Consider the following 19,204-nt stretch of genomic DNA (forward strand, 5'->3'; position numbering starts at 1 on the left):
CCCGACTGGAAGGGAACATTCCTGCTTGGCGATTGCCGCGCGATATCCGTTCATCCGTTGTCGCAGCGTCTGCATGGTCTCGCCAATGTACCACGCTTAGGGACATGAAAGTGGAAGCGGAGATGATGGATCCATTGGTTATAACATTCCAAAATTTACTTGACACGGGAAAGGTTCCAGTGGATTGGAAAAATGCTAATGTAACACCCTTATTCAAGAAGGGAGAGAGGCAGAGTGTGGGAAATCTGTCACATGGGTCAGAATGAGGACTGACTTACTTGGCAGCGTCGCGGAGGTCAGTGACGTTCCGGGTTTTACCGAAACCGTCTTTGAAGGTTGTCTTGTTGGCCACGGTCAGTATTCCGTTTTTGGTGGTGAAGTCGGGGAAGCATCGTCGAAGAACTGGGAGGAAAAAGGAAGAGGAACATCATTGATGGGGCGGGATGGGGGGGGAGGGGAGGGGAGGGGGGGGGTAGAAATCCTGCCAGCCGCTACCAGTGGCAAACACAGCAACAAACTCAGATCAAATCCCTCCAACCGCCACCAATCCCTATTACAGCGGCTGTCCCGCACAAACCCAGGCCATTGGCCCGAATGGACCACCCAGTGTTTAGGGGACTCATCTACTCTTCATCACCGCACCCCATCAGCAACTCCCTCTCTCCCTCATCCAGCTTCCCCTGAAAGGTCTCAATACCATTCACCTCAATCAGTCCCTGTGGGAGCGAGCCACACATTCTCCCCACTCTCTGGGCAAAGACGATTTTCCTGAATTCCCAATTGGATTTATTAGTGACCGTCTTATATTGGTGATACCTAGTTTTAGATTCTCCAGTGGAAACATATTATCGATGTGTTCTATGGTGGCCTGGCCCCTCTAGGGGGGCAAACTCCACTGACCATGGGACCAGGGCCAATCACGCTGCAGCGTGCAAACCCCATCCAATGGGGAGTTTGGGCGGGGCCCTAGGCACGAGTCCCTGGGAGCAGGACCCTGTGCGCAGGGGCCAGGAGTGTGGACCAGGGAGCTGAAGTGTCAGTACAGAGGGACAGTACTGAGTGAGTGCTGCACTGTCAGAGGGTCAGTACTGAGGGAGTGCCGCACTGTCAGAGGGTCAGTACTGAGGGAGTGCTGCACTGTCAGAGGGTCAGTACTGAGGGAGTGCCGCACTGTCAGAGGGTCAGTACTGAGGGAGTGCCGCACTGTCAGAGGGTCAGTACTGAGGGAGTGCCGCACTGTCAGAGGGTCAGTACTGAGGGAGTGCCGCACTGTCAGAGGGTCAGTACTGAGGGAGTGCTGCACTGTCAGAGGGTCAGTACTGAGGGAGTGCTGCACTGTCAGAGGGTCAGTACTGAGGGAGTGCTGCACTGTCAGAGGGTCAGTACTGAGGGAGTGCTGCACTGTCAGAGGGTCAGTACTGAGGGAGTGCTGCACTGTCAGAGGGTCAGTACTGAGGGAGTGCTGCACTGTCAGAGGGTCAGTACTGAGGGAGTGCTGCACTGTCAGAGGGTCAGTACTGAGGGAGTGCTGCACTGTCAGAGGGTCAGTACTGAGGGAGTGCTGCACTGTCAGAGGGTCAGTACTGAGGGAGTGCCGCACTGTCAGAGGGTCAGTACTGAGGGAGTGCTGCACTGTCAGAGGGTCAGTACTGAGGGAGTGCCGCACTGTCAGAGGGTCAGTACTGAGGGAGTGCTGCACTGTCAGAGGGTCAGTACTGAGGGATTGCTGCACTGTCAGAGGGTCAGTACTGAGGGAGTGCTGCACTGTCAGAGGGTCAGTACTGAGGGAGTGCCGCACTGTCAGAGGGTCAGTACTGAGGGAGTGCTGCACTGTCAGAGGGTCAGTACTGAGGGAGGGCTGCACTGTCAGAGGGTCAGTACTGAGGGAGCGCCGCACTGTCAGAGGGTCAGTACTGAGGGAGTGCTGCACTGTCCGAGGGTCAGTACTGAGGGAGTGCTGCACTGTCAGAGGATCAGTACTGAGGGAGCGCCGCACTGTCAGAGGGTCAGTACTGAGGGAGTGCTGCACTGTCAGAGGGTCAGTACTGAGGGAACGCCGCACTGTCAGAGGGTCAGTACTGAGGGAGTGCAGCACTGTCAGAGGGTCAGTACTGAGGGAGTGCTGCACTGTCAGAGGGTCAGTACTGAGGGAGTGCTGCACTGCCAGAGGGTCAGTACTGAGGGAGTGCTGCACTGTCAGAGGGTCAGTACTGAGGGAGTGCTGCACTGTCAGAGGGTCAGTACTGAGGGAGTGCTGCACTGTCAGAGGGTCAGTACTGAGGGAGTGCTGCACTGTCAGAGGGTCAGTACTGAGGGAGTGCAGCACTGTCAGAGGGTCAGTACTGAGGGAGTGCTGCACTGTCAGAGGGTCAGTACTGAGGGAGTGCTGCACTGTCAGAGGGTCAGTACTGAGGGAGTGCCGCACTGTCAGAGGGTCAGTACTGAGGGAGTGCTGCACTGTCAGAGGGTCAGTACTGAGGGAGTGCTGCACTGTCAGAGGGTCAGTACTGAGGGAATGCTGCACTGTCAGAGGGTCAGTGCTGAGGGAGTGCTGCACTGTCAGAGGGTCAGTACTGAGGGAGTGCTGCACTGTCAGAGGGTCAGTACTGAGGGAGTGCTGCACTGTCAGAGGGTCAGTACTGAGGGAGTGCCGCACTGTCAGAGGGTCAGTACTGAGGGAGTGCTGCACTGTCAGAGGGTCAGTACTGAGGGAGCGCCGCACTGTCAGAGGGTCAGTACTGAGGGAGTGCTGCTCTGTCAAAGGGTCAGTACTGAGGGAGTGCCGCACTGTCAGAGGGTCAGTACTGAGGGAGTGCCGCACTGTCAGAGGGTCAGTACTGAGGGAGTGCTGCACTGTCAGAGGGTCAGTACTGAGGGAGTGCCGCACTGCCAGAGGGTCAGTACTGAGGGAGTGCTGCACTGTCAGAGGGTTGTTTCCACACACTGGGATAGAGCGGCGTAGATGTATTTCAGTGAAGCTGACTGATCACTTAAACAGATAAATCTGGAGCTCGCTCAGTGAGGGCAATATCCAGATCGCAACTTCTCGTTAGATCGTGTATGGCGTCCCAAGCGTCGTGAATCCCGTGGGATCTAACGGCCTCGTTGCAGCGCTGGGCTCGACGAGGCCATTTGATCACGCCCAGTATCTCTAAACATGATGTTTGCATTAGCCTGTTCCCTTTTATTGCTTTCATTGGAAAAGCTGGTTCCACTCCTCCATAACCGAAAATCTTGGCTTCATTATTGTGCCGGGAATCTGCCACTCCCAGCCGGGATGGGCTGAAATCACAGGAATCATGGGAAGGGGATAGTCCAACAACATTGGACCCCTGACCCATGCCCCCTGCCGCTCGCCGGATTTGCAGCATGGATTGTGGATCCTCCCGGCGTGACACCTCACCAAAAGAAGATTTCATACTTACAGGGTCGGCTGGGAACAATCATTGATGGACAATCTTCATCTCGCATCACTTGGGCAGCAGACTAAAATGTGAAGGACAAGACAGGAAGTGGGTGGTTAGCGGGATTTCTAATATTTTGCGGGACAGCAGACTACTCAGTTCAAAGTGCAGCCCTGTGTAGTAAGAGGCAAGAAAGACAATTTGACGCATGTCAGCCCATCCAGCTATACTATCCCCTGTGATTGCCAATAACCCAACAATACTTCACAAAAGTGATTGCAGTCCAGGGAATGTGTTTGGTTGTCAAGTACGATGCATCCTTTGGGCGTCCACATTGCTAAAATCAAATATAAACAGCGTCCAAGGTGTCAGAGAAACCGACAAGGATATTATCAGGTTGTGAACATCAGGAAAGATCGAGCTACTTGAGCTTCTTTTCTGAAAAACGAGTAATCGGAGGAAGTGACGTGATACCTACACTGGGCGTCAAAATTAAACAACAGTCACCAATAAATCACATTGCAAATTCAGGAGAAACATCGTTACCGAGAGGGAGTGTAGAGAATGTGGGACTCGCTCCTACAGGGAGTGTAGAGAATGTGGGACTCGCTCCCACAGGGAGTGGGGAGAATGTGGAACTCGCTCCCACAGGGAGTGGGGAGAATGTGGGACTCGCTCCCACAGGGAGTGGGGAGAATGTGGGACTCGCTCCCACAGGGAGTGGGGAGAATGTGGGACTCGCTCCCACAGAGAGTGGGGAGAATGTGGAACTCGCTCCCACAGGGAGTGGGGAGAATGTGGGACTCGCTCCCAAAGGGAGTGGGGAGAATGTGGAACTCGCTCCCACAGGGAGTGGGGGAGAATGTGGAACCTGCTCCCACAGGGAGTGAGGAGAATGTGGGACTCGCTCCCACGGAGAGTGGGGAGAATGTGGAACTCGCTCCCACAGGGAGTGGGGAGAATGTGGAACTCACTCCCACAGGGAGTGGGGAGAATGTGGGACTCGCTCCCACAGAGAGTGGGGAGAATGTGGAACTCGCTCCCACAGGGAGTGGGGAGAATGTGGGACTCGCTCCCACAGGGAGTGGGGAGAATGTGGGACTCGTTCCCACGGGGAGTGGGGAGAACGTGGGACTCGCTCCCACAGGGAGTGGGGAGAATGTGGGACTGGCTCCCACAGGGAGTGGGGGGAATGTGGAACTCGCTCCCACAGGGAGTGGGGAGAATGTGGAACTCGCTCCCACAGGGAGTGGGGAGAATGTGGGACTCGCTCCCACAGGGAGTGGGGAGAATGTGGAACTCGCTCCTACAGGGAGTGGGGAGAATGTGGGACTCGCTCCCACAGGGAGTGGGGAGAATGTGGGACTCGCTCCCACGGGGAGTGGGGAGAATGTGGGACTCGCTCCCACGGGGAGTGGAGAGAATGTGGGACTCGCTCCCACGGGGGAGTGGGGAGAATATGGGACTCGCACCCACGGGGAGTGGGGAGAACAGGGAGTGGGGAGAATGTGGGTCTCGCTCCCACAGGGAGTGGGGAGAATGTGGAACTCGCTCCCACAGGGAGTGGGGAGAATGTGGGACTCGCTCCCACAGGGAGTGGGGAGAATGTGGGACTCGCTCACACAGGGAGTGGGGAGAATGTGGGACTCGCTCCCACTGGGAGTGGGGAGAATGTGGGACTCGCTCCCACAGGGAGTGGGGAGAATGTGGGACTCGCTCCCACAGGGAGTGGGGAGAATGTGGAACTCGCTCCCACAGGGAGTTGGTGAGGTGAATAGTGTTGATACATTGAAGCTGAAGCTGGAGAAATCCATGAGGGAGAGAGGAATAGGAGCTGCTGATGGGGTGAGATAGCGAGGGGGAGGGAGGAGGCTTGCGTGGAGCTGAACCACCATCACAGACCAAACGAGCCGAATAGCCTGCTTCTGAGGTTTTAATGTCTGTGTGAATTCGCTGACTGCCCCACCTTTCTGGGGCTGTTGAATCCAGGCTGGCAGAACTGTCGGTAATAAGCCCAATACGTTCTGTTCCATCCGAATAGAGATTTCGAATCAATGTAGCGGGCAAAACGGTTTGGACATTTCTCAACACAGACCTGGCAAAGAGAGAGGAAAATATCAACAAGATGATTTTAAATGTTCAATTCTCAACACCTTCTATGACAACAGATATTAGATTTAAATTCCAAAATGGAACTTTTAACCACAGCGAGCTCTCTCCAAACGTTCCTCTCAGCTTCACAGGCAGGTGGAGACAAGAAGTAAGGTCACAGCGGAATGGAAACATCTCACATCTCTCACAGACAAAGTCATGCACAGTGAGCACAGAACACAGAGCAGAGCTGTCAGAGGGTCAGTACTGAGGGAGTGCCGCACTGTCAGAGGGTCAGTACTGAGGGAGTGCTGCACTGTCAGAGGGTCAGTACTGAGCGAGTGCTGCACTGTCGGAGGGTCAGTACTGAGGGAGTGCTGCACTGTCAGAGGATCAGTACTGAGGGGGTGCTGCACTGTCAGAGGGTCAGTACTGAGGGAGTGCTGCACGGTCGGAGGGTCAGTACTGAGGGAGTGCTGCACTGTCAGAGGGTCAGTACTGAGGGAGTGCTGCACTGTCAGAGGGTCAGTACTGAGGGAGTGCTGCACTGTCAGAGAGTCAGTACTGAGGGAGTGCTGCACTGTCAGAGGGTCGGTACTGAGGGAGTGCTGCACTGTCAGAGGGTCAGTACTGAGGGAGTGCTGCACTGTCAGAGGGTCAGTACTGAGGGAGTGCTGCACTGTCAGAGGGTCAGTACTGTACTGAGGGAGTGCTGCACTGTCAGAGAGTCAGTACTGGGGGAGTGCCGCACTGTCGGAGGGTCAGTACTGAGGGAGTGCTGCACTGTCAGAGGGTCAGTACTGAGGGAGTGCTGCACTGTCAGAGGGTCAGTACTGAAGGAGTGCTGCACTGTCAGAGGGTCAGTACTGTACTGAGGGAGTGCTGCACTGTCAGAGGGTCAGTACTGAGGGAGTGCCGCACTGTCAGAGGGTCAGTACTGTACTGAGGGAGTGCTGCACTGTCAGAGGGTCAGTACTGAGGGAGTGCCGCACTGTCGAGGGTCAGTACTGAGGGAGTGCTGCGCTGTCAGAGGGTCAGTACTGAGGGAGTGCTGTACTGTCAGAGGGTCAGAACTGAGGGAGCGCTGCACTGTCAGAGGGTCAGTACTGAGGGAGTGCCGCACTGTCAGAGGGTCAGTACTGAGGGAGTGCCGCACTGTCAGAGGGTCAGTACTGAGGGAGTGCCGCACTGTCAGAGGGTCAGTACTGAGGGAGTGCCGCACTGTCAGAGGGTCAGTACTGAGGGAGTGCCGCACTGTCAGAGGGTCAGTACTGAGGGAGCGCTGCAGTGTCAGAGGGTCAGTACTGAGGGAGTGCTGCACTGTCAGAGGGTCAGTACTGAGGGAGTGCTGCACTGTCAGAGGGTCAGTACTGAGGGAGTGCTGCACTGTCAGAGGGTCTGTACTGAGGGAGTGCTGCACTGTCAGAGGGTCAGTACTGAGGGAGTGTTGCACTGTCAGAGGGTCAGTACTGAGGGAGTGCCGCACTGTCAGAGGGTCAGTACTGAGGGAGTGCTGCACTGTCAGAGGGTCTGTACTGAGGGAGTGCTGCACTGTCAGAGGGTCAGTAATGAGGGAGTGCTGCACTGTCAGAGGGTCTGTACTAAGGGAGTGCTGCACTGTCAGAGGGTCAGTACTGAGGGAGTGCCGCACTGTCAGAGGGTCAGTACTGAGGGAGTGCTGCACTGTCAGAGGGTCAGCACTGAGGGAGCGCCGCACTGTCAGAGGGTCAGTACTGAGGGAGTGCTGCACTGTCAGAGGGTCAGTACTGAGGGAGTGCTGCACTGTCAGAGGGTCAGTACTGAGGGAGTGCCGCACTGTCAGAGGGTCAGTACTGAGGGAGTGCTGCACTGTCAGAGGGTCAGTACTGAGGGAGCGCCGCACTGTCTTACCTGTTTTGTTGGACACTGTAAATTTATGAGTACTGCCGGACTTGCACACTTAAGGATATTGAAGTAGAATAAAATGGTCTTGTTCCTGGAAGAGAATGAGATAAGTGTTACCAACCCTTATAAAGGAGCGAAAAGAACCCATTCCCTACGTTAGCAACACAATGGAAACGCTACAACTGGAACTTGCAACAAAATCCAATTATTGCCCAATCTTAAAATCACAGAATGGTGCCTGCACAGGAGGCAACGTTCCTCATCGTCCCTGTGCTGACTCTCTGAATGACCAACTCACTTTGTGCCTAACCCTCGCCTTCTCCCTCCCAACTTCCCAAGTTCCTCTGTCTCACTTGATGATTTAATTCCCTATTGAAAGCCTCGATTGACCCCACCTGCACCATGCTCACAGGCAACGCGTTCCAGACTCTATCCACTCACTGTGAGGGACACATTCTCCTCTTGTCACCATTGCTTCTTCAGACAATTTACCGCAAATCTGTGCCCCTCCTACTCAATCCTTCCACCAATGGGGAGATTTCCAGCCTCTCTACTTTGTCCAGACCCCTGATGAGTATTAAAATCTCGATCAAATCCTCTCCCAATCTTCTCTTCTCCAAGGAAATCAGTCCCAAATTCTCCAGACCAGCTACAGAACTGAAGTTCCTCATTCCTGGAACCATTCTCGTGAATCTTTTCTGCACCCTCTCGAATGTCTTCACATCTTTCTCTGAACTAGAAACAAAATTCTCATTGAGGCTGAGCCAGTGTTTTATCGAAGTTCAATGTCCCTCCCGTGACCCTCTACTCAGTCTCCATTGATCAGACTCAGAATCCTGTTTGCTTTATTAACCCTGCTCCCAATCTGTCCTGCCGCCTTCACCTGCCACCTGCACCTCCCATCTTCCCCTGCCACCTTCCCCTGCCACCTTCCACCTCCCATCTTCCCCTGCCACCTTCCCCTGCCACCTTCCACCTCCCATCTTCCCCTGCCACCTTGCCCTGCCACCTTCCACCTCCCATCTTCCCCTGCCACCTTCCCCTGCCACTTTCCACCTCCCATCTTCCCCTGCCACCTTCCCCTGCCACTTTCCACCTCCCATCTTCACCTGCCACCTTCACCCGTCACCTCCACCTCCCACCTTCCCCTGCCGCCTTCACCTGTACCTCCCACCTTCCATCTGCCACCTTCCATCTCCCACCTTCACCTCCCACCTTCCATCTTCCATCTTTCCGTCACCTTCCACCTCCCACCATCACGTGCCACCTCCCACCTTCACCTTCCACCTTCACCTGCCATCTTCCCCTGCCACCTTCCCCTGCCACCTTCCCCTGCCACCTTGCCCTGCCACCTTCACCTCCCACCTTCCCCTGCCACCTTCACCTGCCACCTTCGCCTGCCACCTTCGCCTGCCTTCTTCACCTGCCACCTTCACCTGCCACCTTCACCTGCTACCTTGCCCTGCCACCTTCACCTCCCACCTTCCCCAGCCACCTTCCCCTGCCACCTTGCCCTGCCACCTTCACCTCCCACCTTCCCCAGCCACCTTCCCCTGCCACCTTCACCTGCCACCTTCACCTGCCACCTTCACCTGCCACCTTCACCTGCCTTCTTCACCTGCCACCTTCACCTGCCACCTTCACCTGCCACCTTCACCTGCCAACCTCACGTTCCACCTGCCACCTTCCCCAGCCACCTTCCCCTGCCACCTTCCCCTGACACCTTCACCTGCCACCTTCACCTGACACCTTCACCTGTCACCTTCACCTGTCACCTTCACCTGCCACCTTCCCCTGCCACCTTCCCCTGCCACCTTCCCCTGCCACCTTCACCTGACACCTTCACCTGTCACCTTCACCTGTCACCTTCACCTGCCACCTTCCCCTGCCACCTTCCCCTGCCACCTTCCCCTGCCACCTTCACCTGACACCTTCACCTGTCACCTTCACCTGTCACCTTCACCTGCCACCTTCCCCTGCCACCTTCCCCTGCCACCTTCCCCTGCCACCTTCACCTGCCACCTTCACCTGCCTTCTTCACCTGCCGCCTTCACCTGCCACCTTCACCTGCCAACCTCATCTTCACTTGCCACCTTCACCTCCCACCTTCCACCTCCCACCTTCACCTGCCACCTTCCATCTTCACCTGCGACCTTCCCCTGCCACCTTCCATCTTCCCGTCACCTTCCACCTCCCACCATCACGTGCCACCTCCCACCTTCACCTTCCACCTTCACCTGACACCTTCACCTGTCACCTTCACCTGTCACCTTCACCTGCCACCTTCACCTGACACCTTCACCTGTCACCTTCACCTGCCACCTTCACCTGACACCTTCACCTGTCACCTTCACCTGTCACCTTCACCTGCCACCTTCACCTGACACCTTCACCTGTCACCTTCACCTGTCACCTGCCACCTTCCCCTGCCACCTTCCCCTGCCACCTTCACCTGTCACCTACCAGCTGCCACCTTCCCCTGTCACCTTCCCCTGTCACCTACCAGCTGCCACCTTCCCCTGTCACCTACCAGCTGCCACCTTCACCTGCCAACCTCACCTTAACCTGCCACCTTCCCCGTCACCTTCCCCTGTCACCTACTAGCTGCCACCTTAACCTGCCACCTTCCCCTGCCACCTTCCCCTGCCACCTTCCCCTGCCACCTTCACCTTCCACCTGCCAACCTCACCTTCCACCTGCCACCTTCCCCTGTCACCTCCCACCTGCCACCTTCCCCTGCCACCTTCCCCTGCCACCTCCCACCTTCACTGACTTATGCACAATGTCAATATCAGGAGCTTCTCTATAAAATTTGATTTGAACATCAGATTAAGCAGTTTGTCAAAGGACTATCTCCTCTGTCCCAACTGCAAGAACACCACCATTTAGAATTAACATTCCCGTCTTCAGTCCCCCCCCCCCCCCCCTCCCCCCTCACCCTTAAGGTTAATGTGCAGGTTCAGTCGGCAGTTAGGAAGGCAAATGCAATGTTAGCATTCATGTCAAGAGGGCTAGAATACAAGACCAGGGATGTACTGCTGAGGCTGTATCAGGCTCTGGTAAGACCCCATTTGGAGTATTGTGAGCAGTTTTGGGCTCCGTATCTAAGGAAGGATGTGCTGGCCTTGGAAAGGGTCCAGAGGAGGTTCACAAGAATCATCCCTGGAATGAAGAACTTGTCGTATGAGGAACGGTTGAGAACTCTGGGTCTATACTCGTTGACATTTAGAAGGATGAGGAGGGGGATCTTATTTAAACTTACAGGATACTGTGAGGCCTGGACAGAGTGGACGTGGAGAGGATGTTTCCACTTGTAGGAAAAACTAGAAGCGGAGGACACAATCTCAGACTAAAGGGACGATCATTTAGAACAGAGGTGAGAAGGAATTTCTTCAGCCAGAGGGTGGTGAATCTGTGGAACTCTTTGCCGCAGAAGGCTGTGGAGGCCAAATCACTGAGTGTCTTTAAGACAGAGATAGATAGGTTCTTGATTAATAAGGGGATCAGGGGTTATGGGGAGAAGGCAGGAGAATGGGGATGAGAAACATATCAGCCATGAATGAATGGCGGAGCAGACTCTTTGGGCCGAATGACCTAATTCTGCTCCCATGTCTTATGGTATTAACCACCCCCTTGCCCCGCAACCTTCATCATACCCTCACCCCCCCACCCTTCACCACCCCCTCACTCCCCGCCCTATATCACCCTCTCACCACCCCACCCTTCACCACTCTCCCACCCTTCACCACCCCCTCACTCCCCACCCTATATCACCCCCTCACCCCCCACCCTATATCACCCTCACCCCCCCACCCTTCACCACCCCCTCACTCCCCACCCTATATCACCCCCTCACCTCCCACCCTATATCACCCCCTCACCTCCCACCCTATATCACCCTCACTCCCCCACCCTTCACCACCCCCTCACCCCCCCACCCTTCACCACCCCCTCACTCTCCCACCCTTCACCACCCCCTCACCCCCCCACCCTTCACCACCCCCTCACCCCCCCACCCTTCACCACCCCCTCACCCCCCCCACCCTTCACCACCCCCTCACCCCCCCACCCTTCACCACCCCCTCACCCCCCCACCCTTCATCACCCTTTCACCACCCCACCCTTCACCACCCCCTCACACCCACCCTTCACTCTCCCTCATCGTTCATCACACCCTCACCCCCCCTCCACCCCCTGCCTCCCCGCTGCCCCTCCCCACCGCATTCTTCCATTTTCTGAAATCTCTTTCTTTCCTACAGCCCTTTAAAATCTCTCCTCCAATTTTGCTGTCTTGAAGACCCTCCAATTTCCATCACTCCGCCATTAATCACAGTTAATCATAGAATTTACAGTACAGGAGGAGGCCATTCGGCCCATCGAGTCTGCACCGGCCCTTGGAAAGAGCACCCCATCTAAGCCCACATTTCCAACCTATCCCCGTAACCCAACCCAACCTTTTTGGACACTAAGGGCAATTTATCACGGCCAATCCACCTAACTCGCACATCTTTGGACTGTGGGAGGAAACCGGAGCACCCGGAGGAAACCCACGCACACACGAGGAGAACTTGCAGACTCCACACAGACAGTGACCCAAGCTGGAATTGAACCTGGGACCTTGGAGCTGTGAAGCAACAGTGCTAACCACTGTGCTACCGTGCTGCCATTGATGGTACCTGCATTCGCCTGGGCCTGAAACTCTGGAATTTCCTTCCTAAATATCTCTGCCTCTCCCTCTCCCCCACCCTCGCCTCCTCTAACACACTCCTTAAAACCTACGTCTTTGGCCAAGCTTCTGAAAGATGGCAGAAGAAAACAGCTGGTCCCACATTTTGTCTTGGGAAATTCCGAGAGGCTATGGCTCGGGATAGGTGCCGGAATTCTTCGGACGTTCGCTGGCTGGGTGCTAGGGGGGGTGAATTCTCTGGTCCCATAGGCAGCGCACCCCCAGACACGGGCTTCCCGCGATGTGGGGGGGTGCTTCAATGGAAATTCTCATTGACAGTGGCGGGAGCGGAGATTCCCAGTGGGAAATACGTAGCTGGGAGCTGGCCAACCCCACCCAGGGTGATTGACCAACCGGAGGATTCTCCATTGATCAGGGTCAACATGGATCTGTAATGGATGGATCACGTCTGATGAAGCTGATTGGATATTTGGAAGTGTCGACTCGTGTAGTGGACAGGGGAATGTCAATAGATGTTATCTGTTGAACTTCCAGAAGGGATTTAATACAAGTCCCTCATGTTAGATAAAGACATCCGCTTCATTCTGGATCACAACGTCTTCACCTCCGACAACAAGAACCTGTTGGGACTTTCATTTAGTGTAAGACTTCTTACTGTGTTAGATAAAGTTGAGGCTGATGACAATGAAGGTAAATTATTGCCCAGTTTCGGAAGCAGACTGAGTGGCAGGAAGCAGAGGGCAGTGATAACAGGTAGGGGCTCTAACTGGCAGAATGTGACCCACAACGACTCGCGCTGGAGCCTTAACCATTTACTGGATTTATTCACAATTTAGACGATCCGAACCTTCCAGTGACACAAAGATCGGCGACATTCTCAGCAGTGCAGATAGAAGCATAATGACAGAGCGATTGACCAGATTTCTCCGATCATCAGGATTCCCCGTTCGCCCTGCCAGTGGTTTTCACGGTTTCAATAGGAACTTCCACTGACAAGCAGACGGCGGATAGAATCCCGCGGCCAGCGAACGGCGGGCGGCCGAGAAAAACACAGACCGAGGACCAGGGAATCACACCCATTGACAGATCCAGTAAGCAGGCAAAGCTGCGGCAAATGGATTTCAATGTAGACAATCCTCCAGATTGGACCCAAACAGGATCGAACAGGGACTTTCTAAATGGTGAAAAACTAGAAACAGCAGCAACTAGAAACTAGAATCCCACCACCCTCAACACCGTCCTTGCTACCCCCTTCCAAAACTCCCCCAGCGCTGGGCACGCCCAAAACATATGGGCATGGTTCGCTGGGGTCCCCGAGCACCTAGCACACCTGTCTTCGCCCCCGAAAAACCTACTCATCCTCGTCCCAGTCATGCGGGCACTGTGCAGCACCTTGAACTGTATGAGGCTAAGCCTCGCACAGGAAGAGGAGGAATTCACTCTTTCCAGGGCATCTGCCCACGTCCCGTCCTCAATCTCCTCACCCAGCTCCTCGTCCCATTTACCCTTCAGCTCCTCCACCGAGGCCTCGTCTACCTCCTGCATTACCCGGTATATGTCCGAAATCCTCCCTCCTCCAGCCCACACCCCCGAGAGCACCCTGTCCCGAACCCCACGCGGGGGCAGCAAGGGGAACCCCTCCACCTGCCGCCTGGCAAACACCCTCACCTGCATGTACCTAAACATGTTCCCCGGGGGGAGCCCAAACTTCCCCTCCAACTCCCCCAAGCTCGCGAACCTCCCCTCCACAAACAGGTCCCTCAACCTCCGAACCCCTACCCTGTGCCAGCCCAGAAATCCGCCATCAATGCTCCCTGGAACAAACCGATGGTTCCCCCGTATCGGGGCCTCCACAACATTAAAATATCAGCAACACATCAGAAAATAATCAGAAGAGGCGAATGGAACACTGGCCTCACTATCTCGAGGACTTGAATACAAGGGAGTGGAGCACATGCGTCAGCTTCACAAAGCATTGGATAGACCACATCTGGAGAGCAGCTCTGGGCACCAAACCTTAGGAAAGGTATCTCAGCCTTGGAGGGAGGGCAGCGTAGATTCACCAGAATGGGCTCCATGGAGAGATTACACAAAGACGGGTTGGATGGTGCACCCTGAAAGTTAGCGAGCTGGAGGTGATCTGATTGAAAATTTCAAGATATTAATGGGGAACAGTTGGGGTCAACAGAGAGAAGCTGCTGGTTCAGGGAGTCCAGGATTTGCGTAAATAATCTAAAAATGAGGTCCAACCCTTTCAGGAGGGAAATTGGGAAATATTTCTGCAGCCACAGGCAGCAGCAGTTTGAAACTCCCTCCACAAATGGCAGTTAGTGCTCGGCAAATTGATCATTCTAAAACGGAGATTGATAAGATTCTTTGATAATAATAATCTTTCCCGGAGGAAACCCACGCAGACACAGAGAGAACGTGCAGTAACCTAAGCCGGGAATCGAACCTGGGACCCTGGCGCTGAGAAGCAACAGTGCTATCCACTGTGCTACCGTGCCGCCCAACACTTTGCTACGCGCTGTGAACCATTGTTCGGGTTTCCTGTGCCTTTGAAATGCGCAATGAATTGAGACACGCTTTGTACACAGTGAGTAGATGATGTACGATGGGTTATAAGATTTGCCTCCTGATTAAAACACAATCTCCAACATGCAACACCCACAATTTGGCCTAAACTTTTTGCCTGATGTATTGCAAAATGATAATCCTTGCATTGAACAAATATTTTATATCTACACACAAGATGGAAGATATTTCTGTCATACCTGCAGCAGAATATCGCTCGTCATTTTCTAATTATGGCAGTCCCTCCAACCTAGAAAACTGCACTTCTAGCAAAAGGCTTAACATAACTTAAAAAGTCAGAAATAGAGGGTAGAATTCTCCCACCCCCCGCCGCGCGAATCGTGCCAAACCGCCCCAATGCCGAGACGCGATTCTCCGCAGGGCAGGGAATTGGCGCCCCTGGGGCCGGCTTGGTTGGTGCGGCGCCGGTCGGGGTATGCAGCGACTCTCCGGCCCGCATGGGCCGAGCGGCTGTCAATAAAAAGCCGAGTCCCGCCGGCGCCGTTCTAACATCCTCTGGGCCGCGGGACCTCGGCAATGAAGGGTCCGGGGGGCATGTGGGGGGGAGGGGGGGACTGACCCTGGGGGAGGGGCCTCTGTAGTGGCCTGGCCCGCGATCGGGGCCCTCCGATCGGTGGGCCGGTCTCTCTCTCGGGGGTCCTCCTTTCCTCCGCCCCGGCTCCTGTAACCCTGCGCCATTTGGCGTGGGGGCCGGCGCGGGGCAGAAGGGCATTGCTCTTGCGTTAGTTGGCGCTGGGCCAACTGTGCATGCGCGGTCCCCGCGGCTCCGGGTCCACGCAGGGATCGGCATCTGGAGCGGTGCTGCCAGCTCCACCGCCGTGCTACCCCACTGTGACCTGGAAAATCGGGTCTCGGAACGGGCACCGATGCCGGAGTAAAACACTCCCATTTTTACACTGACGCCGGCACTTAGCCGCCCGATGGGAGAATCCCGCCCAGATGTTCTGAATAACACATTTAAACTGTACCTTTAATGCAGTAAAACCATCTCAAGGCATTCCACCGCACTCCACCACAGAGTTATCCAACTGAACTGGCCATTGGCCACATTCCACCGCACTCCACCACAGAGTTACCCAACTGAACTGGCCATTGGCCACATTCCACCGCACTCCACCACAGAGTTACCCAACTGAACTGGCCATTAGCCACATTCCACCGCACTCCACCACAGAGTTATCCAACTGAACTGGGCCATTAGCCACATTCCACCGCACTCCACCACAGAGTTACCCAACTGAACTGGGGCCTGGCCACATTCCACCGCACTCCACCACAGAGTTACCCAACTGAACTGGCCATTGGCCACATTCCACCGCACTCCACCACAGAGTTACCCAACTGAACTGGCCATTGGCCACATTCCACCGCATTCCACCACAGAGTTACCCAACTGAACTGGCCATTAGCCACATTCCACCACACTCCACCACAGAGTTACCCAACTGAACTGGCCATTGGCCACATTCCACCGCACTCCACCACAGAGTTATCCAACTGAGCTGGGGCCTGGCCACATTCCACCGCACTCCACCACAGAGTTACCCAACTGAACTGGGCATTGGCCACATTCCACCGCACTCCACCACAGAGTTACCCAACTGAACTGGCCATTGGCCACATTCCACCGCACTCCACCACAGAGTTACCCAACTGGCCATTGGCCACATTCCACCGCACTCCACCACAGAGTTACCCAACTGAACTGGCCATTGGCCACATTCCACCGCACTCCACCACAGAGTTACCCAACTGAACTGGCCATTGGCCACATTCCACCGCACTCCACCACAGAGTTATCCAACTGAGCTGGGCCCTGGCCACATTCCACCGCACTCCACCACAGAGTTACCCAACTGAACTGGCCATTGGCCACATTCCACCGCACTCCACCACAGAGTTATCCAACTGAACTGGGGCCTGGCCACATTCCACCGCACTCCACCACAGAGTTACCCAACTGAACTGGCCATTAGCCACATTCCACCGCACTCCACCACAGAGTTACCCAACTGAACTGGCCATTAGCCACATTCCACCGCACTCCACCACAGAGTTACCCAACTGAACTGGCCATTGGCCACATTCCACCGCACTCCACCACAGAGTTATCCAACTGAACTGGGCATTGGCCACATTCCACCGCACTCCACCACAGAGTTACCCAACTGAACTGGCCATTAGCCACATTCCACCGCACTCCACCACAGAGTTACCCAACTGAACTGGCCATTGGCCACATTCCACCGCACTCCACCACAGAGTTACCCAACTGAACTGGCCATTAGCCACATTCCACCGCACTCCACCACAGAGTTACCCAACTGAACTGGCCATTAGCCACATTCCACCGCACTCCACCACAGAGTTACCCAACTGAACTGGCCATTGGCCACATTCCACCGCACTCCACCACAGAGTTACCCAACTGAACTGGCCATTGGCCACATTCCACCGCACTCCACCACAGAGTTACCCAACTGGCCATTGGCCACATTCCACCGCACTCCACCACAGAGTTACCCAACTGAACTGGGGCCTGGCCACATTCCACCGCACTCCACCACAGCGTTACCCAACTGGCCATTGGCCACATTCCACCGCACTCCACCACAGAGTTACCCAACTGAACTGAGCGCTGGCCACATTCTACCGCACTCCACCACAGAGTTACCCAACTGAACTGGGGCCTGGCCACATTCCACCGCACTCCACCACAGAGTTACCCAACTGAACTGGCCATTGGCCACATTCCACCGCACTCCACCACAGAGTTACCCAACTGAACTGGCCATTGGCCACATTCCACCGCACTCCACCACAGAGTTACCCAACTGAACTGGCCATTAGCCACATTCCACCGCACTCCACCACAGAGTTATCCAACTGAACTGGCCATTGGCCACATTCCACCGCACTCCACCACAGAGATACCCAACTGAACTGGCCATTGGCCACATTCCACCGCACTCCACCACAGAGTTACCCAACTGAGCACTGGCCACATTCCACCGCACTCCACCACAGAGTTACCCAACTGAACTGGCCATTAGCCACATTCCACCACACTCCACCACAGAGTTACCCAACTGAACTGGCCATTGGCCACATTCCACCGCACTCCACCACAGAGTTACCCAACTGAACTGGGCATTGGCCACATTCCACCGCACTCCACCACAGAGTTACCCAACTGAACTGGCCAGTAGCCACATTCCACCGCACTCCACCACAGAGTTATCCAACTGGCCATTGGCCACATTCCACCGCACTCCACCACAGAGTTACCCAACTGAGCACTGGCCACATTCCACCGCACTCCACCACAGAGTTACCCAACTGAACTGAGCGCTGGCCACATTCTACCGCACTCCACCACAGAGTTACCCAACTGAACTGGGGCCTGGCCACATTCCACCGCACTCCACCACAGAGTTACCCAACTGAACTGGCCATTGGCCACATTCCACCGCACTCCACCACAGAGTTACCCAACTGAGCGCTGGCCACATTCCACCGCACTCCACCACAGAGTTATCCAACTGAACTGGCCATTAGCCACATTCCACCGCACTCCACCACAGAGTTACCCAACTGAACTGGCCATTGGCCACATTCCACCGCACTCCACCACAGAGTTACCCAACTGAACTGGGCATTGGCCACATTCCACCACACTCCACCACAGAGTTACCCAACTGAACTGGCCATTGGCCACATTCCACCGCACTCCACCACAGAGTTACCCAACTGAACTGGGCGCTGGCCATTGGCCACATTCCACCGCACTCCACCACAGAGTTACCCAACTGAACTGGGCATTAGCCACATTCCACCGCACTCCACCACAGAGTTACCCAACTGAACTGAGCCCTGGCCACATTCCACCGCACTCCACCACAGAGTTACCCAACTGAGCACTGGCCACATTCCACCGCACTCCACCACAGAGTTACCCAACTGAGCTGGGGCCTGGCCACATTCCACCGCACTCCACCACAGAGTTACCCAACTGAACTGGCCATTAGCCACATTCCACCGCACTCAACCATAGAGTTACCCAACTGAGCACTGGCCACATTCCACCGCACTCCACCACAGAGTTATCCAACTGAACTGGCCATTGGCCACATTCCACCGCACTCCACCACTGAGTTACCCAACTGAACTGGCCATTGGCCACATTCCACCGCACTCCACCACAGAGTTACCCAACTGAACTGGCCATTGGCCACATTCCACCACACTCCACCACAGAGTTACCCAACTGAACTGGGCATTAGCCACATTCCACCGCACTCAACCATAGAGTTACCCAACTGAGCACTGGCCACATTCCACCGCACTCCACCACAGAGTTACCCAACTGAACTGGGTGTTGGCCACATTCCACCGCACTCCACCACAGAGTTACCCAACTGAACTGGCCATTGGCCACATTCCACCGCACTCCACCACAGAGTTACCCAACTGAACTGGGGCCTGGCCACATTCCACCGCACTCCACCACAGAGTTACCCAACTGAACTGGGGCCTGGCCACA

At 55.3% G+C, this 19,204-nt stretch overlaps 1 protein-coding gene across 1 annotated transcript in view; it reads right to left on the bottom strand.

Moving 5' to 3' along the window:
* The window catches only part of slc44a5b (solute carrier family 44 member 5b), a 436,275-nt gene that overhangs the window by 129,882 nt on the left and 287,189 nt on the right, over window positions 1-19,204 (bottom strand). Inside the window, exons 5-8 of the mRNA XM_038793600.1 lie at window positions 7,386-7,470; window positions 5,371-5,499; window positions 3,426-3,486; window positions 279-402 (exon numbers count right to left, since the gene is read on the bottom strand). Of these exons, the coding sequence (XP_038649528.1) occupies window positions 279-402; window positions 3,426-3,486; window positions 5,371-5,499; window positions 7,386-7,470 (399 nt within the window). The remainder of the gene's footprint in view (window positions 1-278; window positions 403-3,425; window positions 3,487-5,370; window positions 5,500-7,385; window positions 7,471-19,204) is intronic.

Source organism: Scyliorhinus canicula, chromosome 4 (genome assembly GCF_902713615.1).
Source record: "Scyliorhinus canicula chromosome 4, sScyCan1.1, whole genome shotgun sequence".
Taxonomy (NCBI): domain Eukaryota; kingdom Metazoa; phylum Chordata; class Chondrichthyes; order Carcharhiniformes; family Scyliorhinidae; genus Scyliorhinus; species Scyliorhinus canicula.